The sequence below is a fragment of the Bombyx mandarina genome, chromosome 12 (genome assembly GCF_030267445.1).
Source record: "Bombyx mandarina strain Sakado chromosome 12, ASM3026744v2".
NCBI classification, from domain to species: Eukaryota; Metazoa; Arthropoda; class Insecta; order Lepidoptera; family Bombycidae; genus Bombyx; species Bombyx mandarina.
Window position 1 is genome coordinate 11,964,004 of NC_143219.1, and position 17,143 is coordinate 11,981,146.

General features: G+C 34.7%; 1 protein-coding gene across 1 annotated transcript in view; it reads right to left on the reverse strand.

Moving 5' to 3' along the window:
• Nucleotides 1–5,424: 5,424 nt before the first annotated feature.
• The window catches only part of LOC114246119 (facilitated trehalose transporter Tret1), a 28,669-nt gene continuing 16,950 nt past the window's right edge, over nt 5,425–17,143 (reverse strand). The window contains exons 2-9 of the mRNA XM_028178515.2: nt 13,223–13,358; nt 11,285–11,499; nt 10,788–10,932; nt 9,262–9,400; nt 8,573–8,739; nt 8,113–8,308; nt 7,678–7,861; nt 5,425–7,080 (exon numbers count right to left, since the gene is read on the reverse strand). Coding sequence (XP_028034316.2) covers nt 6,898–7,080; nt 7,678–7,861; nt 8,113–8,308; nt 8,573–8,739; nt 9,262–9,400; nt 10,788–10,932; nt 11,285–11,499; nt 13,223–13,358 — 1,365 coding nt within the window. The 3' untranslated portion in view covers nt 5,425–6,897. The remainder of the gene's footprint in view (nt 7,081–7,677; nt 7,862–8,112; nt 8,309–8,572; nt 8,740–9,261; nt 9,401–10,787; nt 10,933–11,284; nt 11,500–13,222; nt 13,359–17,143) is intronic.

Consider the following 17,143-nt stretch of genomic DNA (forward strand, 5'->3'; position numbering starts at 1 on the left):
TAAACGTAAACATTATTAAAATTTATAAACTATAAATTATCAATTCTTGACTAAAGTATCAAAACAATTTTCACTCACTACAATCATATTTGAAGAGATCTCATGAAACTCAATATGGTATTTAACAAAATAAATCCTGGTGTGGATGTTTGTCACTGAACTTTGAGTTTGGAATACATTAAGGTTCACTAGTCCGTGCTTATATAGTCGGGATGGAACGGGTGAGCGTGATATCAATGGTAATGTAACACGCATGTCGTCGTGGCTTGGTCGAGTATCGTGCATCTGCAAAGAAGCTCTCAAAAACATTTGCAAACGAAATTCAATTTTAATGAGCTCTATTTAATACCTATTTTTGCTAGCATCCTGCTCATTTATTGAAATATTCGAATATAAACAAAGCGCCATTGTGTGAGAAAATATTTCGGGCTTATGAAAACTACAGATATTGAAGAATACAGATTCGCGAAACTAAATTAAAAAAAATCTTAAAAATCTTCTAAATCTGTATTTACCTTAACAAGTGCACCTTTCAAATATGTAACAAATTTTTAACATAATCTTTAATTTAAAATTACATTGAAATAGTTACCAGCATTTTCATTTAATTCACCTATTGTTGTTGTATTGAAGATAATACAACAACAATTTAAAAAAAATTGTATATCAAGAGATATACAAAAAAAAAAAAAAGTTAATTCGAAGAGATAGTTCGTTAGTTTTTCTGTTTATAGTTTCCAAAAGTGTTTTTTTTTTTATTGCTTATTGGTGTTAAGTGGTTACTGGAGCCCATAGACATCTACAACGTAAATGCGCCACCCACCTTGAGATACAAGTTCTAAGGTCTCAGTATAGTTACAACGGCTGCCCCACCCTTCAAACCGAAACGCATTACTGCTTCGCGGCAGAAATAGGCAGGGCGGTGGTACCTATCCGCGCGGACTCACAAGTGGTCCTACCACCAGTAAATTTATGTTCACTCGAAAACTGCAAACTTTAATATATTTCTCGAAGGCAATCTGTGTAGTACTGCTATCACCATAATAATATATCAGATATTTTATACAGATTTATTGAGAGCACATTTACGGATGTACACAATACAATATTGGTTCACGACCTGAGATTTATCTACGAACATATTTGGTGCCAAGAAAACAATATTCGCACGTAAGACAAAAAAGTTTAAGTTCGTTTACTTCAAACAAAAAAATTAAATAGTATCCGAATTCGCATCTGATTGTGTAATTTTTTTTAAGCAAAAAAGTTATGATTTTATTATCGAGTTAATACAATATACATATTTCGAAAGATTGAGAGCTTAATGTTTTATGTGAGATTAATTCTTCGGCTTCCCTCGAACGAAGTCGAGAGCTTTCACTAGTCAATGTATAGAGCTTTATAGCCAACATATAAATCAGAACGTCTACATTTTGTAAATCGTACGAATCCGTGATGAAGTAATCGGTGCCTTCCGCCAGTTAACGCGAGTCGTGCCGACGTGTGATACCATCACGCAACAGCGGCACAATCACACAGCTCTAACGAAGACGCTTTTAATGATCCGGGTCATAATCTATATACATAAACAGGGAAAGACAAAAACAGTTATATAACATATTTTTCTCTGTAGTCAACAAAAGAAGATTTTTATTTCTTATTTAATGTCTATTGACAAGCTTGGTGTAAGCACTTTATTTAAACTTTCTCGTCCTCATCAGGGTAAACAAGTTAAGTACCACGGTAAGCTTTGTTTGTTAACTTAGTTTTTTTTGTATCCATTGATGAGTTTTAATATTCGTTTAATAAAAAAAATCGGTACTGTTCGTTTTCTTAGATAAAGTATTTTTTAATACACAAAATAAAAAAAACTTTAAATTAAGGTAACGCATTTTAGGATAACAAATGAAGAAAATTTGAGTTTCATATTACGTTATATTCAGGAGTCTACATAATTTATTTACAGGTCTAAATCGATTCAGGAATATTGGAACCATGCATATGAATGAAGCGACGGAGAATCAGTAATAACAATATAGTGACATGCAATTTTCGCACGTCATCATTATTACTCATGCACTTGCTATTCATGCAAGAATTTAAAATAGGACACTCCTTTTGTTCGCTCCCTTAGTAATTACAAACCAAATCCAATGACTAATATTCTAATTTTTTGCATACAAATCTTGTGTAGATTGTCCACAAGGTGCTCTAGTTAGAATATTTCGAAAAACTCTTCACAATACCCACCTAGTCTTGCCATAAATACTGAGACAAAGGAAAAAAAATTATATTGCAAATAACATTTATTACTTTTACAGTGTGTTAGTTTAATACATAAATATAAAACAATTTAAAGTATAAAAAGCTTATTCGAAGCGGTCTCCATTGGCTGCAATACAGTCTTTTAAACGTTGAGGCCAGTTATCAATAGAAGCACGCACTCTTTCCATGGGAATTTTTTTCACTGCCAATCGTACGGATTGTTTTAGGGACTCCAAATTATCATGGCGTTTAGAGCAAGCCGTACTCTCTAAAACTGACCATAAATCATAGTTCAGCGGATTAAGATCGGGACTAGACGACGGCCAGTCTTCAGCTCTGATGAAGTCCGAAACGTTCGTTTCCAACCAACACTGCGTAGACCGAGCTTTATGACCTGGCGCCGAGTCTTGCTGGAAGAAACATTCTTGATTATTGAACATGGTGTTGTTAAGGGGCTTCACAACATTCCCAAGAATGGTATCTTGATACAATTGTGCCGATGTTTTGAAACCTTTTTCACAAAAGTATGGCTCAGTCACTCCTTCATAGTTAATACCCCACCAAACCATCACTGAAGTCGGATAGTGCCCACGTTGCACTCTGTCGACTAATTGGGAAGCTTCCTTAGAGCTTTGAGCATAAATACGGTCATTTTGTTTGTTGAAATGTTGCTCAATTGTAAAAATTTTCTCATCCGTAAACAAAATTTTTCTATGACCTCCCTTTGCGTACCGCTTCAGTAGTTGTTTCGATTTTACCACCCTATTCTCTTTTAAATTATCAGTTTTGAAATGACCAGTACGTCTCTTATAGGCTGCAAGTCTTAAGTCATCTTTTAAAATACGCGACATGGTTCTAGGTGCTATCTTCATCCCCCTAGATAAAATATTTTGCTATCGGACAGGATTTCTTCGAATCCTTTCCCTTACTGCTTTGACCACCTTTTTCGTACGAACATTACGTGGACGGCCAGGTCTTTTTCTGTCACAAACAGAGGAGGTCTCATTGCACCTATTAATAGCCCGGTACACAAACATTTTACGAATACCAAGCGTATGGAGAGTTTTAAAAATTGCATTTGGCTCCATACCTACTTTGTGTAATGCAATCACAGCGATTGGCCTAAAGAATAAGACGTCCGGTGCATATGTAGCGATGCATCGGTGTTCGAATTCCGCAGGCGGGTACCATTTTTTCTAATGAAATATGTACTTAACAAATGTTCGCGATTGACCTCCACGGTGAAGGAATAACATCGTGTAATATAAATCAAACCCGCAAAATTATAATTTGCGTAATTACTGGTGGTAGGACCTCTTGTAAGTCCGCGCGAGTAGGTACCGCCACCCCGCCTATTTCTGCCGTGACGCAGTAATACGTTTCGATTTAAAGGGTGGGGCAGCCGCTTGAGACCTTAGAACTTATATCTCAAGGTGGGTGGCGCATTTACGTTGTAGGTGTCTATGGGCTCCAGTAACCACTTAACACCAGGTGGGCTGTGAGCTCGTCCACCCATCAAAGCAATAAAATAAAAAAAGTTTTCGTGGCCTTAATAATAGAAATAGAAGAAGAAAAAAATTGATACTGTGAATTTAATTGCTCTCCGTGATAATTGACTATACAGCCAGTCTAATAGTGAGTGGTTATGGCCCCAGATCGACTTTTATTTATTTATTGCATAGATGGGTGGATGAGCTCACAGCCCACCTGGTATTAAGTGATTATCAGAGACCATAGAAATTATTAATATTGAAACTTTAATAAACGTTTGTCTGAACATTGAGTAGCTTTGATCAAACGATTGCTCAGTGAAAGTCAAATACCTTATACTATGTGCATACGTCTGCACGTCATATCGTTTGATTGGCTTCCTAATGAAAACAGGACGGTGGTTTTGGTTCGCTCCATCCCTTTGACTGATCAGACTAGAACAACTGTTTGATATTGCACTGCCAATTCTCTCTCCAAAGACCAGTATCGCACTAATACTGAACAACAGTTTTGGTTTACTTAAAATCGCTTTATTTTTCGCACATGTGCGATATATATAATACGCACTCACTAATCTGAATTACTGTTTTCATTGATAAAATTGCAGTTTTGTATGAGAGAAAAAAATTTTGAATTTTTTTTTAAATTTCCATTGCTCACCGTATTCACCTTTTTATTTTTATATATATTTTTTCAGCGCAGTGGCTATTTATCGAAGATTGTCTTGAAGAAGTCACCTAGACGGGATAACTCTTCAAAAGCATTTTGTACTGCCTTCCGAGTATTGTTTTTTTCGGGAAAATAGCTGAATAATCGTTTTCTCACCGGTTATATGCTATAGATATATGTATATTTGTCTCTTTTTTGTGTCGCTTTTCAGCTGTCATCGGATTTCTAGTCATAACGACGCAAAATTACTGGTGGTAGGACCTCTTGTGAGTCCGCACGGGTAGGTACCACCACCCTGACTATTTCTGCCGTGAAGCAGTAATGCGTTTCGGTTTTAAGGGTGGGGCAGCCGTTGTACTGTAAAAACTGACACCTCAGAACTCATATCTCAAGGTAGGTGGCGGCATTTACTTTGTAGATGTCTATGGGCTCCGGTAACCATTTAAAATCAGGTGAGTCATAAGCTCGTCCACCCAACTAAGCAATAAAAAAAATTTTTTTTTTTAAGTTTAGGCACGCTTTTAGTATGTTATTTATTAAATTGATTAATAATAAATAAAAGTTTCGTATTTTTTGTGGTTTTTATTTATTTATTTTCATATAAAATAAATAGACGTTTTACAACAATTAAAATAAAATACTTATCGCAGTAGTGAAATTTAATAACTAAATTAAAGTAATTTCTGTTTTGTGTTCACTTTCACAAAGTTCACTGTTACAATCATTAAAACTTATAAATTTTGAAGAGCTACAAAGTTATATGGCATTACACATGAATAATGGATATATTTCGAATTTAAGAAATATTAAGCATATATACAAATTTTACAGAGAAAACATTCATTCAGCATGGTATAAAATATAATTTTACTAAAATATAATTATATATTATAAATAAAATATAATTTTACTAAAATATAATTATATATTACAAATTAAATATAATTTTACTAAAATATAATTATATATTACAAATAAAATATAATTTTACTAAAATATAATTAAATATAATTTTAACGTTTAATTTCTTAGAAATATGTAACAAAATGTGTTTATTGGTGGTCGCTAATAGTGCATTCATAAACTTGTTTGTGATTGTTCATGGCAGAACAAAAAATAATTCATCAGATCGAATCTATTTTAATAATATAAATCGATTTTTTTAACAAATAAGCTATTGTTTCAATACAGTGTGACCGGTTATCCTGAATAGTAATAAATATTTAACACAACAGGGCAATAAAGGGTACTGTGGCATTACATAGACTAAATTATTCGAGATAGATGATAGATCGAAAAGTAGAAGAATATTTGTACATTATATTATTATAATTTAGTTATTTTATAAAATTATACTATTAAAAAATTCTCAATTTAATCAATAATTTCTTATTTTAATCAGATTAAACGACGTATGCGTCTTCGATAATGGTATTAGCTAAATATAATATTAAAATTTTCTACGAATCAATCAAACGTGATACATGTAAAATTACTTTAATTTAATATTATTTAACGTTATTAATCAATCGCTTCAGTAAACATTCATAAACATATAATATCATCACACAACAACCTTATTTTATTTAATACTGCTTCAAATATACAAAAATAACAAATCAACAATATTAACGTTAATTCACTAACACAACTAATTCTTTAAATTCTGCTATATTATAATAATATATAATATATTGTACATAAGTAGTACTACACGTCATACGTCACAGCTAATGTTCTAAATTCGAATCTGTCATTTTCTCGGATTACTACTACTACTACTACTACTACTACTACTACAGTTGATATTTAATCTTTACTGTTTCCTTCTATGAGAACCATCACGCCAAACTATAACAACCTACATATATGTACAAGCAAATATGCACCGCTTAAAGCTCATAAAACTCACCTCACTCATTCACTCGTGATGCTCTAAGGATTACCTACAAATTGACTACGAGATAAACTGACTAAAAACGGGTACGCATACAATTTCAAAGTTTTATTTACAATTGTGATTTTCTTGTCAACGGTACCTACAGAAAACAGATATAATTAAAATTTACTTACTCGGAACATCGGACCTTTATGAAGTTAATAAGAAAATAGTAACGGAGCTATTACTTTTTTTTTAAATAGACTATTATTCGGTTCTATTTTTTTAAAACGCAGAGGTTTAGAACCAACACTGCCTTTTATATTTGTTTTCGGAAGCAGTTCCAGTGCTCCCTGAATAGCAAAATGTATGACCGCTGAGATACAGAGCGCACTAAGAAACCTAGACACCCATATTATTTACACTCGAAAAATGTTACCGTATACATATACGGTATAAGGCAGACGGATTTAAAAAAAAAACTAATGCTACGAGGTGTGTGAAATTTAACTTCTTCAAAGCTACGACCGGATTTTATACTAGTCAAATCATAAAACGTATATAGGAAATTCTCAAAAATAATACTGTTAAATTTAAAACACAGTTGCGACAGTCTGCATTTGCACTCGCTCTTTGGATTTCTTGCCGCGGAAGTGTTGTTCGATCTCGGCCAACGACTTGCCTTTGGTCTCCGGGACTAGGAACAGAACGAAGAAGAACGCGATGGCGCAGAAACACGAATACATCCAGAACGTTCCGGCTGACGTCAATACCCTCTGAAAGAACACAGTTATTTTCTTAACTCTGATTACATTGCTTTATGCGATTATTATATTTATTTATTAAATCGTATCAATAAAACGAAATACCATATTTTTTCTTCGCTTCAAATTGATTAACAATTTACGAAAATTAATTTACAATAATTTTGCAAATTTCATTTTATTTAGTACTTTCCAAACTGTCTGTTCAAAATTCTCTCGTTTTAAAACACACTGTTATGTTATTATATAATACTTTCAACTTTAAATTGTGTCAGTATAATTATTACACATCGATTATTTTTTTTTAATTCGTCATATTGAAATAGAAAAACTTAAGAAAGAGATTTGAGTCTTCCTTAAGATAAATAAAATACCAATTGCATTTAAAAAAAATATGTTTCATCTTAGCAAAAGTAAACTCAGGTGATTTTTTTCTTTCTTTTTTTATTGCCCTTTTAGGCAGACGAGCATACGGCCCACCTGATTGTGTGTTGTTACCGTCGCCCATAGACTTCAGCAATGCCAGAGACAGAGCCAAGCCGCTGCCTACCGCTGTCCGGTATCTATCCTATACACAATAACATTGTCAACTGTTAAGATAGAACTCACTTCAAGAGCATGATAAGACTTGATGACGGTGAACATGGACAGGAGATTGACCGCGCTGGCCATGGCCGAGAGCTGGGACCTGTGGTGCGCCGGGAACAACTCTCCGAGCAACAGGAACGGGAGACCACCAAACCCTAACGAGAACCCCACCATGAACACCACCAGACTTATTACGGGTAGGTATCTGAAAGTAAAAAATATTGAACATTTAAATATTTTAATTACTTTTTTACAATAATATTTAATACAGTTTTAATTAATAATATATATATGATGATCACTAAATAACCTACCCGTCCACGCGTATTTGGAATAGTCTCATAGACTACCAATGATTACGTAGGGGGGAAAAACCTGACTAAAATGACCAGTAGGTTTTAATGATAGTTTTAATTCTACTTGTAAATAGTTTTAACATTAGAATGATACACTTACCCCAAGAATGAAGAATTTTCGAACTCGAAATAGAATGCTGCTCCCATAGAGCCCATGGACATCGACATGATTGCCGCAGAGACGAGCAGCAAAGGCCTTCTGCCCGCACGGTCGACTAATAGCGTGCTTACACCGTTACACACCAACTGAACCAAGCCAATGATAATCGTCGCTGTCATTGCATCTAATTTGCTACCTGGGAACAGAGAAACTCTTTTGAGGATAATCATAAAAAAACAAATACTTTTCTCTGCCTAGACATACTTTATGAGAATACCTATGTATATATGGAAATGCAAAATGTGGGTAGAGAAGAAAATTACCAATGACACAAATCGAAAACGATATCTTAAAAAATAATATCCAAATATGAGTAAGTATCCATCAAAATTGGTAAAGCCATTTCGGAATTAGGAGGAATAATCAAGTTTTTTTTTTAAATTGGTACAATTTTACTCACCAGCACTTTCGAAGATTTCCACAGTAAAGAAAATGACAGCATCGATACCACTGAATTGTTGGAAGAAGAGCAGCGCAAATCCAATGATGAGTGGTTTAATCACCACCGAAGAGAAGAACACTTTGCGAGTGAACAGACTTGGCTTTTCATTCAGATCTTCAGATTTTCTGGTAATTAAAGCAATTTCCGCTCAGATCAATAATTTATAAGCACACTGATTGTCTCACAATATTTTATTCTCACCTTCATCATCTATCTTTTTAATCAGCCTTCTCCTGACTCTTAATTTGATTTCTGGTATGAGAAAGCTGGATGATGAGTTCATCATGCAACTTTATTCTGTCGTAAAGCGACCATGCATAGCAGCCAGAATAACTCAATAATACCAAAAATACTTAATAAGGTTAAAATAACTGTAATCTCTATGCAATCCGGTTATCGAGGTAATTTCATAAGTGTTTTTTGTGTCTTTTTTTTTTAATGAAGAATTACTGGTGACCCGGAGACATTTGCAGTTTCAACAGGACAGGTGGGCTCAGCCAGGATGGGATGGGGTTTGTTATCAGCTGCCCGAACGCCTCTAAAGAAAACCTACAATTCAAGAGCTACTGCTTCGCTAATTAAGTATGGTGGTACTCTGGTACACTGGAGATACCATGGGCCGTAATCTAAAGTAATAAAAAACTTACTCGGGTGTATCATCTTCAACAGCTGCGGTAGCGCGAGCAGAAAGATGCAGCCATTTGATAGCAGGAGCGGGATCTTGACCTTGCGCCTCCAGCCATACCGGAGATTCCGGTAGAGAAAATAATGCCAGGAAAAGGGCCACTGAAATGATCAATATATAGCTATTATTAAAATATGAAATGGTTACGGTATTACGACGAAAACAAATCACAGCCAAATTAGTACGTGGCATCGATAAAAAAGTCCATATTTGGAAGGGAGGTGCGTGGAAAAAAATGTCCTCACTTAAAACGCTCATTTATTCTAGTAGATGGCGAAATAGAAAAAAAGAAGACGTGATGAACTCTAACACTTCTTCCGTAATTTTCTTCTATTTTCAATAAAAGTTTAGAGACTAAAATCTAAATAAAGTAAGCAATAAAATGCTCCTTAAGCCGTATAATTGAGAAATAAAATGCGATTACGTTTTTAAGATTGTAACAAGGATTAAGATATTTTAATTAAAAAGAATATTCATAGTTAAAGATTTGGGTATCTACTTCGATGAAAAACTTTCATTTAGGGAACACTACCAACAGATTACTTCTAGGGCAAATAAGTTATTGCGGTTTGTATTGAGATCATCAAAAGATTTTAAGAATCCTCGGAGTGTTTTGTATCTGTACTTCAGTTTAGTGAGAAGTGTATTGGAATACGGCAGTCCAATATGGTCCCCTAATTACAGAGTGCACATTAACACTATTGAGCGTGTGCAAATGAAGTGTTTAAGATTATTAAGTTATCGTATACAACCAGGCCGCTCTGAGCTTAAATACAAGCAAAGACTATTAAACTATAACATGCAGTCACTAGAAGATCGACGTACGTGCACTGATCTGATATACTTATATAAGATAATTCACTCTCTGTTGGATTCGCCTGAACTGTTATCTCAGATTTCACTAAACATTAAATTTAGTGCTCGGAGGGTCAACCAAAACAATTTGTTTGCATTGCTAATTTACAAAAACAATATATCTTACTATAATCCCATTACCCGAATGTGTCGTATCTATAACGAACTGGCAAGGTCGTCACCTGAGTTAGATATTTTTACTTGTAGGTTGGTTACGTTTAGAAAAATGTTCAAGGGCATCCTCCACTTTATTAATAGGTAGGTTATAATGTAATTGTTTAATGTATTATATTGTGAATATTTTTTTTTTCCTTACATTATTCGTTAGATTAGTTTTGTTATTGTGTTGTTTTGTCATAATTGTAAGGAACATTGTTATACAAATTCAGCACTATATGTCTTGTTGTGTCGTGCGCACATAACTTATGTTGCAAGCCAGATTTTGTTTCTTTTTATTTGTGTTTTTTATGTATCTTTAGCTTGTGATGTGTATTGTGAGCCTAATAAAAAAAAAAATACAATTTCTTGACTCACACTGCACGCACTTGTTATCTTACTATTATAACACGTAAAGTCACGTTAGTTAATTTGTAAATTAAAAAGCATTTTTGAACCAAGATGAAAATATCTTACCACAAAAGAGCGCTGAGAAGAAAGCTAGATATCTCCAATAAAGCCAGTTTCCAGCAACGTAGGATAGCAAAATGCCCAAAGACATGGATAGAGTCGGTAGAGAACCCAATCGGCCACGGATCTCAGGGTCACAGCATTCGCTCACCTGTAATAAAAAAATAAGCCGTCAGTCAGAAGTATCGTGATCCTTCTCACCATTCCCAACGGAATATTCCGTAAATCCAAAACCATATCTATACTAATATATAAATCTACAGTGATTTTTGTGGATGTTCCGTTATAACTACTGAACCATGCATCCGATTGTATGCATCCGATGATACCCATGTAGAAAATACGTGTACTTAATGGATAGGCGAATATTTATATGAGTGTTGGACTCCCTACACCTCCCTTTGTGGGGGTGAGAAATAATAATGTTAATTTTAAATACCCAGCGAAGCGGATGGGTACAGCTAGTATGGCTATAAAACGAATCAACAAAATTTAGTATTTACATAAACTTGAGCAGGAGCAAGAGCGAATCCGACGCATAAACCGGAGATCATTCTTCCCAGCAGTATCAAGGGGAAGTATTTGGCCAGACCGAGAATTAACCAGCCCGCAACCCAAAGAGGTGCAGTGAGTTGAAGAGTCCGCCGACGACCGACCCTCTGCATTAAGACCCCAGATAACAAGCTCCCAACAAATGCTCCTAGTGGAGGAATCGCACCTGAAAACAACAATTTTTTTTTTATTGCTTAGATGGATGGACGAGCTCACAGCCCACCTGGTGTTAAGTGGTTACTGGGTTACCTTCAAACCGAACCGCATTACTGCTTCTCGGCAGAAATAGGCAGGGTGGTGGTACCTACTCGTGCGGACTCGCAAAAGGTCCTACCACCAGTGCCTGATAAATATACATAATATAGATTAAAAATCATTAGGAACTTTTATTTTAATCAAACGATTTTTTTCCGCTTAATAATTCATTCGGTATTTGAAATCCGAAACAAATGGGTATCAAGATGGACAGTAAAACATGTTTTCAAAACATTAAGTCAGTAATGACCGCTTGTATTTCTATTCTATTCAATAAAGTTTCTCATTAATTAATATGCTGAATTGATATCGATACACGTATCTGTGACCAAACAAAAGTACAATCGTAGTATATAATTAAAAAAGTAATTTCTTTATATTTCTGAAAGCAATAATAATACTAGACAGAGAAACATTATAAAAATGACTAATGGAACGAAAATCAACCATTAAATTATCGCAAATAATTCGATGAACATGAACTAAAATTTAACAATATTTGCTATGTGTATGTGCATTACTATAATTCTCATGTTGTATTTGTTATTTTAGCTGTTCTGCACACAGTCATCACTTTTAATTATTATTCTCATAATCCTTACGCAGGTCTGCTGGAAGAGATTTCTTAAAGAAATAAGCAGTGCCTTTGTACATAATTTTCCTATTACTCTGTACTATGTCTTCTTTTTTATGTGTACATAAATAAAATAAATAAAATTTGAACAGCAGTTCTAAATTTAACGGACTTGTTTGTGCACCGTGCTTTCGTGGATCGTTCACATTTTGTAGTAACTCAACTGGGCAGTAGCCTCTAATAAATAATTATTAAAAAAATGGTGTCGTTGACACTGAACATGCTAACGATTGATAAAACATGAAAAATAAGTACAGGCATCGCTAATTCGTTTTTCGCCATCATTAGCATGTACACAAAGTTTTCTTTTGAAGCAAAACACATATTGTTTTTGACGAAAACATCTAAATAATATGCCTTAAAGTAAAGAAAAGGTGCTTATTCGTTCTTTTTGTACCTAGAACTGTTCAAATTTTACCGTGTTTATGAATGTTCATCTAATCAATAGTCACGTAATACTCGGGTCATTAACGGCCTAGAATTTTCTAATTTATTTATCACCACAAATGAGCAGACGGACGGACAGTTTATCTACCGTCAAGGGTTTACCGGAGTCCGTAGATAACAATACCGCCAATTACCGTGAGATTTGAGGTTGAATTTAATAATTGTTGTCTCGCGCTTGGGAGGGAGGGAAAGGGAATGCGCAAATGCTTCACAGTATGAATAGGCTAGCTTAAAATATACGTCATTAGCTGCGAATTTTACGACGTCACAGACATTCATACGTATTCTAATCGCTTCGTAGAAATTTACGCAACGAATTTCATTCCTTTCGTGATCCGGTTGATAAGTTTTTGGTCTATGATAAGATATGGCCTACCCGATCGCTAATAGCCAAGTCACTGCCTACTGCTGAATCGTATCTGCAAACCTTGTTTGAAGAAAGACATGTTATAGAACTCAAAAAATACCGTAGAGGGAAATTCATTCCAAAGCTCTATAGTGCGTGGCAAAAAAGATCTCTGGAAAAGCACCTTAATCAAATCAAATTAATTACCGATCCATGATTTCTGCTCGCTACTCTGTATGATATGTGAGTCCTCGCTTTCTATTGAGGGTATGGCTGATGCAGAGTATCCTCGCACCAGGCCGATTATAAGGAAAGATAGTGACGCACCCAAAGTCAGCCATAGCTGGAACAAAATGTATTTTTTTTTTTTTTTTATTGCTTAGATGTGTGGACGAGCTCACAGCCCACCTGGTGTTAAGTGGTTACTGGAGCCCATATACATCTACAACGTAAATGCGCCACACACCTTGAGATATAGTTCTAAGGTCTCAGTATAGTCACAACGGCTGCCCCACCCTTCAAACCGAAACGCATTACTGCTTCACGGCAGAAATAGGCGGGGCGGTGGTACCTACCCGTGCGGACTCACAAGAGGTCCTACCACCAGTAATTACGCAAATTATAATTTAGCGGGTTTGATTTTTACTGCACGATGTTATTCCTTCACCGTGGAAGTCAATCGTGAACATTTGTTGAGTACGTATTTCATTAGAAAAATTGGTACCCGCCAGCGAGATTCGAACACCGGTGCATCGCTCGATACGAATGCACCGGACGTCTTATCCTTTAGGCCACGACGACTTCAAAATTATTTTGAATGTCACAATTACAAATTAACGTTTAAAAAATTCACGCTGCGTCTGGTGGCAAGACTTTATTTGATTCAGGAGGAAATCGTCGGCGCCGCCTTGTCATATAGCAACAGGCGCCGTGATGCCATGACCACCAAACCTTGATGGGCTGACGGGCTTTCTGAAGCCCGCCCAGAAACCGCCTCCAGCATGTACTCCGACATACTCCGCGCTGGTTCATAACCTACCAAGCCCGTAGGCAAAGCTTGACTGAATTCAAAATAAATCATGATTTACATAAAAACTAGAGGTCCCGCAGTAGTCGAAATTCCACTATAATTAATTGGAATTGTAAGTTTGTACACTATTATGATTGTATTTTATACTTCTATAATCACAAATTTCGCCAAGGCTACACTATAAAAAAATATTAATACAGACAAACAATATTTAATCTATTCTCAATTTGACCACAGATGTCAAGAACAAAAGTTTGACAATACCTAAATAGTATGCATGCGTGTGTGCATCAAATACAGGGTATGTAGTGTGTGTAATGTTTTCTTTATTGATTTAATGTATCTTTTATGCATTATTTTAAAAAATGTTAGCATTGTGCACTTCTTCTCTATATTCTCTATAAGTGTTCAAAATTTCATATTCCTCCGTCCGTGCAATTTTCGTAAAAACGGATACAAAGTTTTTGCTTCACGTATTAATACCTATCTATGATCAGAACTATTAGCTTAGGCTTCAAGTTTTAATTCAGTGCGCTTGATTTGTGCGAGGTATTCGAAAGATCACGCAGATTGACAATTGAACCAAATTTCTTTTATTAAGCTGGCGGCACTATCGTCCACAAAAAAATAATTAGATTTTTTTTTTATATATACACAATAAGCAGACGCTGCCATTCCTTAACCTTTGCTCTGTTTCGGTAAATATTTACATTGTTTTGAAATTGAAATGAAACGCAAGATCTCGGGCGAATGAAAACAATACTGAATGAATAAATGAAATCAAAACATAGCGCGAACCGAGACTTCGGGGCGAATGAATTTCACAAGCCATAAGACTAGTGTGAAAAAGGTGCAAAAACATCATTCTAGATGTACCAAGGTACGATCTATGGAAATATGGTTAAGTCCTTTAAAATGAATAAGTTCCATAATCAAGAACGGTTTTTACCAACGGAACTTATTCGAACGTTTCTGGCTTCATAAGACTGAAAACAGAATAACGCCCGCGTTATTGATCTTCATGGGAAATTGTAGAGAACAACATGATCTAAAATGCATGATTGTTTAGAGACCCTAAACCATTCCAGAAGATTGGCTGTACTGAATTTTCGCATGGAAAAAGTGCATTTTTCTGTCGGTACCTAGCCATAAAGCTTAAACTCTGGATTAAAGAAAATGGGCATCACTTTGAGTGAGCTCCGTATTTAAAAAAACCTAAATTATAATATTATATTTACTAGCAAAGGCTATAACTGGAAGATGTTTCATATGATATTATAAAACATATTTCAAAGTATATTACACAAAATCTTACTCATTACAAACATTCATAATACTTTTCAACGAACTACTTTTCTCATATAATCAAATCCTATTCCAATGTCAGCTCAAGGACACTTCATAGGTTCAAATACCAATTTGCTTGATGGCTTATCCAATGACTACAAAATGATTATCTATTTAACAATCACGAGATCATGCACATAAAAATGAATGTCAATCGTGCGAAATATTCCAATTTTCTCGTGAGTGGTACAGAAATAGCTATGAATTCATATTGTCGAGGACTATTGTTAAAAAGTCAATTTAGTTGTCGTATCCTGTAAGACGGAGCATATGATAGCTGTCTTCCGTTGAGATATCAAGGTGTACACGCTGTGGGCGACAGTCAAATGACACATCAAATTCAATATTTTTAAATCAATTGAATGAAATTCGTAAGCGGTGCCTGCTAATAACAAAGAAACTGATCTAGAAAACTACTAGTTAACAAAGTCTTATCAAAATGTTTTCTTAACTATTCAAGTCAATGTCTATTTAAATCAAAAATACAATATTGTAGATATTACTTATGACCGTAATTGCATCTCCAATCAACGCTCGTAATTGTATATATGTGAAACTAAGAGTATTTGTTCCGCTTCTTACATCTTAACCAGTGACATGACATTTTACAAAAACAATGAAAAGAGGTACAGCTAAAATTATTGTTCCCGAGAGACTTTTATGTATTATCTCCAGCGACACTGTATGTAAAAGACAGTCGGTATATAAGACTATGCCTCAAAATTAATTCAGACTAACCGTTAGTGGATTTAAGACGTCTCTCATCGGAGAATATCTGATCTTAGATATTCATGAAGACTCAAATCTAATGTCTTCATAAGAACGCTCAGAAATACTCAGAATTAGCATACCTTTTTTAATATCATAACATTCATAACAGACATTGTTATGTTTTGTCTTATGTTTCGTTATTACATTATTACATTTTGACAATGATATTCATCATTTTTTTATTCTGATTTCCCTAATCTTACTTGACTTGTGTTTACTTTCCCTAAAAACTAAATTTTTGAATAGCATTAGCAAATTTTCATAAGCGAAATCGGTCATCTGCCGTTATAGCGAAAGTACCCAAGTAATTATCCAATAAATGAATTTTGCAGGAGATTTGTGTCGATTTAAAAGTCAGACAATACGCTTCCAGGTGTATTATAGTATGTTAAACATTTATGAATGCATGACTAATTGTTCCGACAACTATTAAAATAATAATGGATGATTTGTTAAGACTAGAAATATGTGCGGCGAAGTTAGTGAAATATCTTTTTGAATTGAAAACGTTTTGTATCATGAACAAACAGTATTATACAAAAAGTTAAGCGTGTCCCGTTTTAGTGTTGCCTCATTGCTTTACATTATCCAGTCGATTAACATATCTTAAACTAATTTTGTATTTATTTATTATTTACTAGCGTAATATATTAAGTCTAGATATAGATTGGGTAGACGGGCTAAAGAACTCTCGGCCAACCGGATTTTAAATGTTTACCGGAACCCTCGGCATGACAATGTGAATTTAAGGTATCCTTACTTGAAATGTGAGGTCTACATATAGCACTATGGCACCTATTATAGGTATATCTACAGAGGCTAAATCAACGGCTGCACCTGAACCTTCCAGTGCCTACCCATGCGAGGTTTCTTAATACACCATACCATACTATAATATACATACCATACCATAATATATTATATATTCTAATTCATTCAAGGTTATTAACTTTCTTTTTTCTAAGCCAAGTCAACAATAT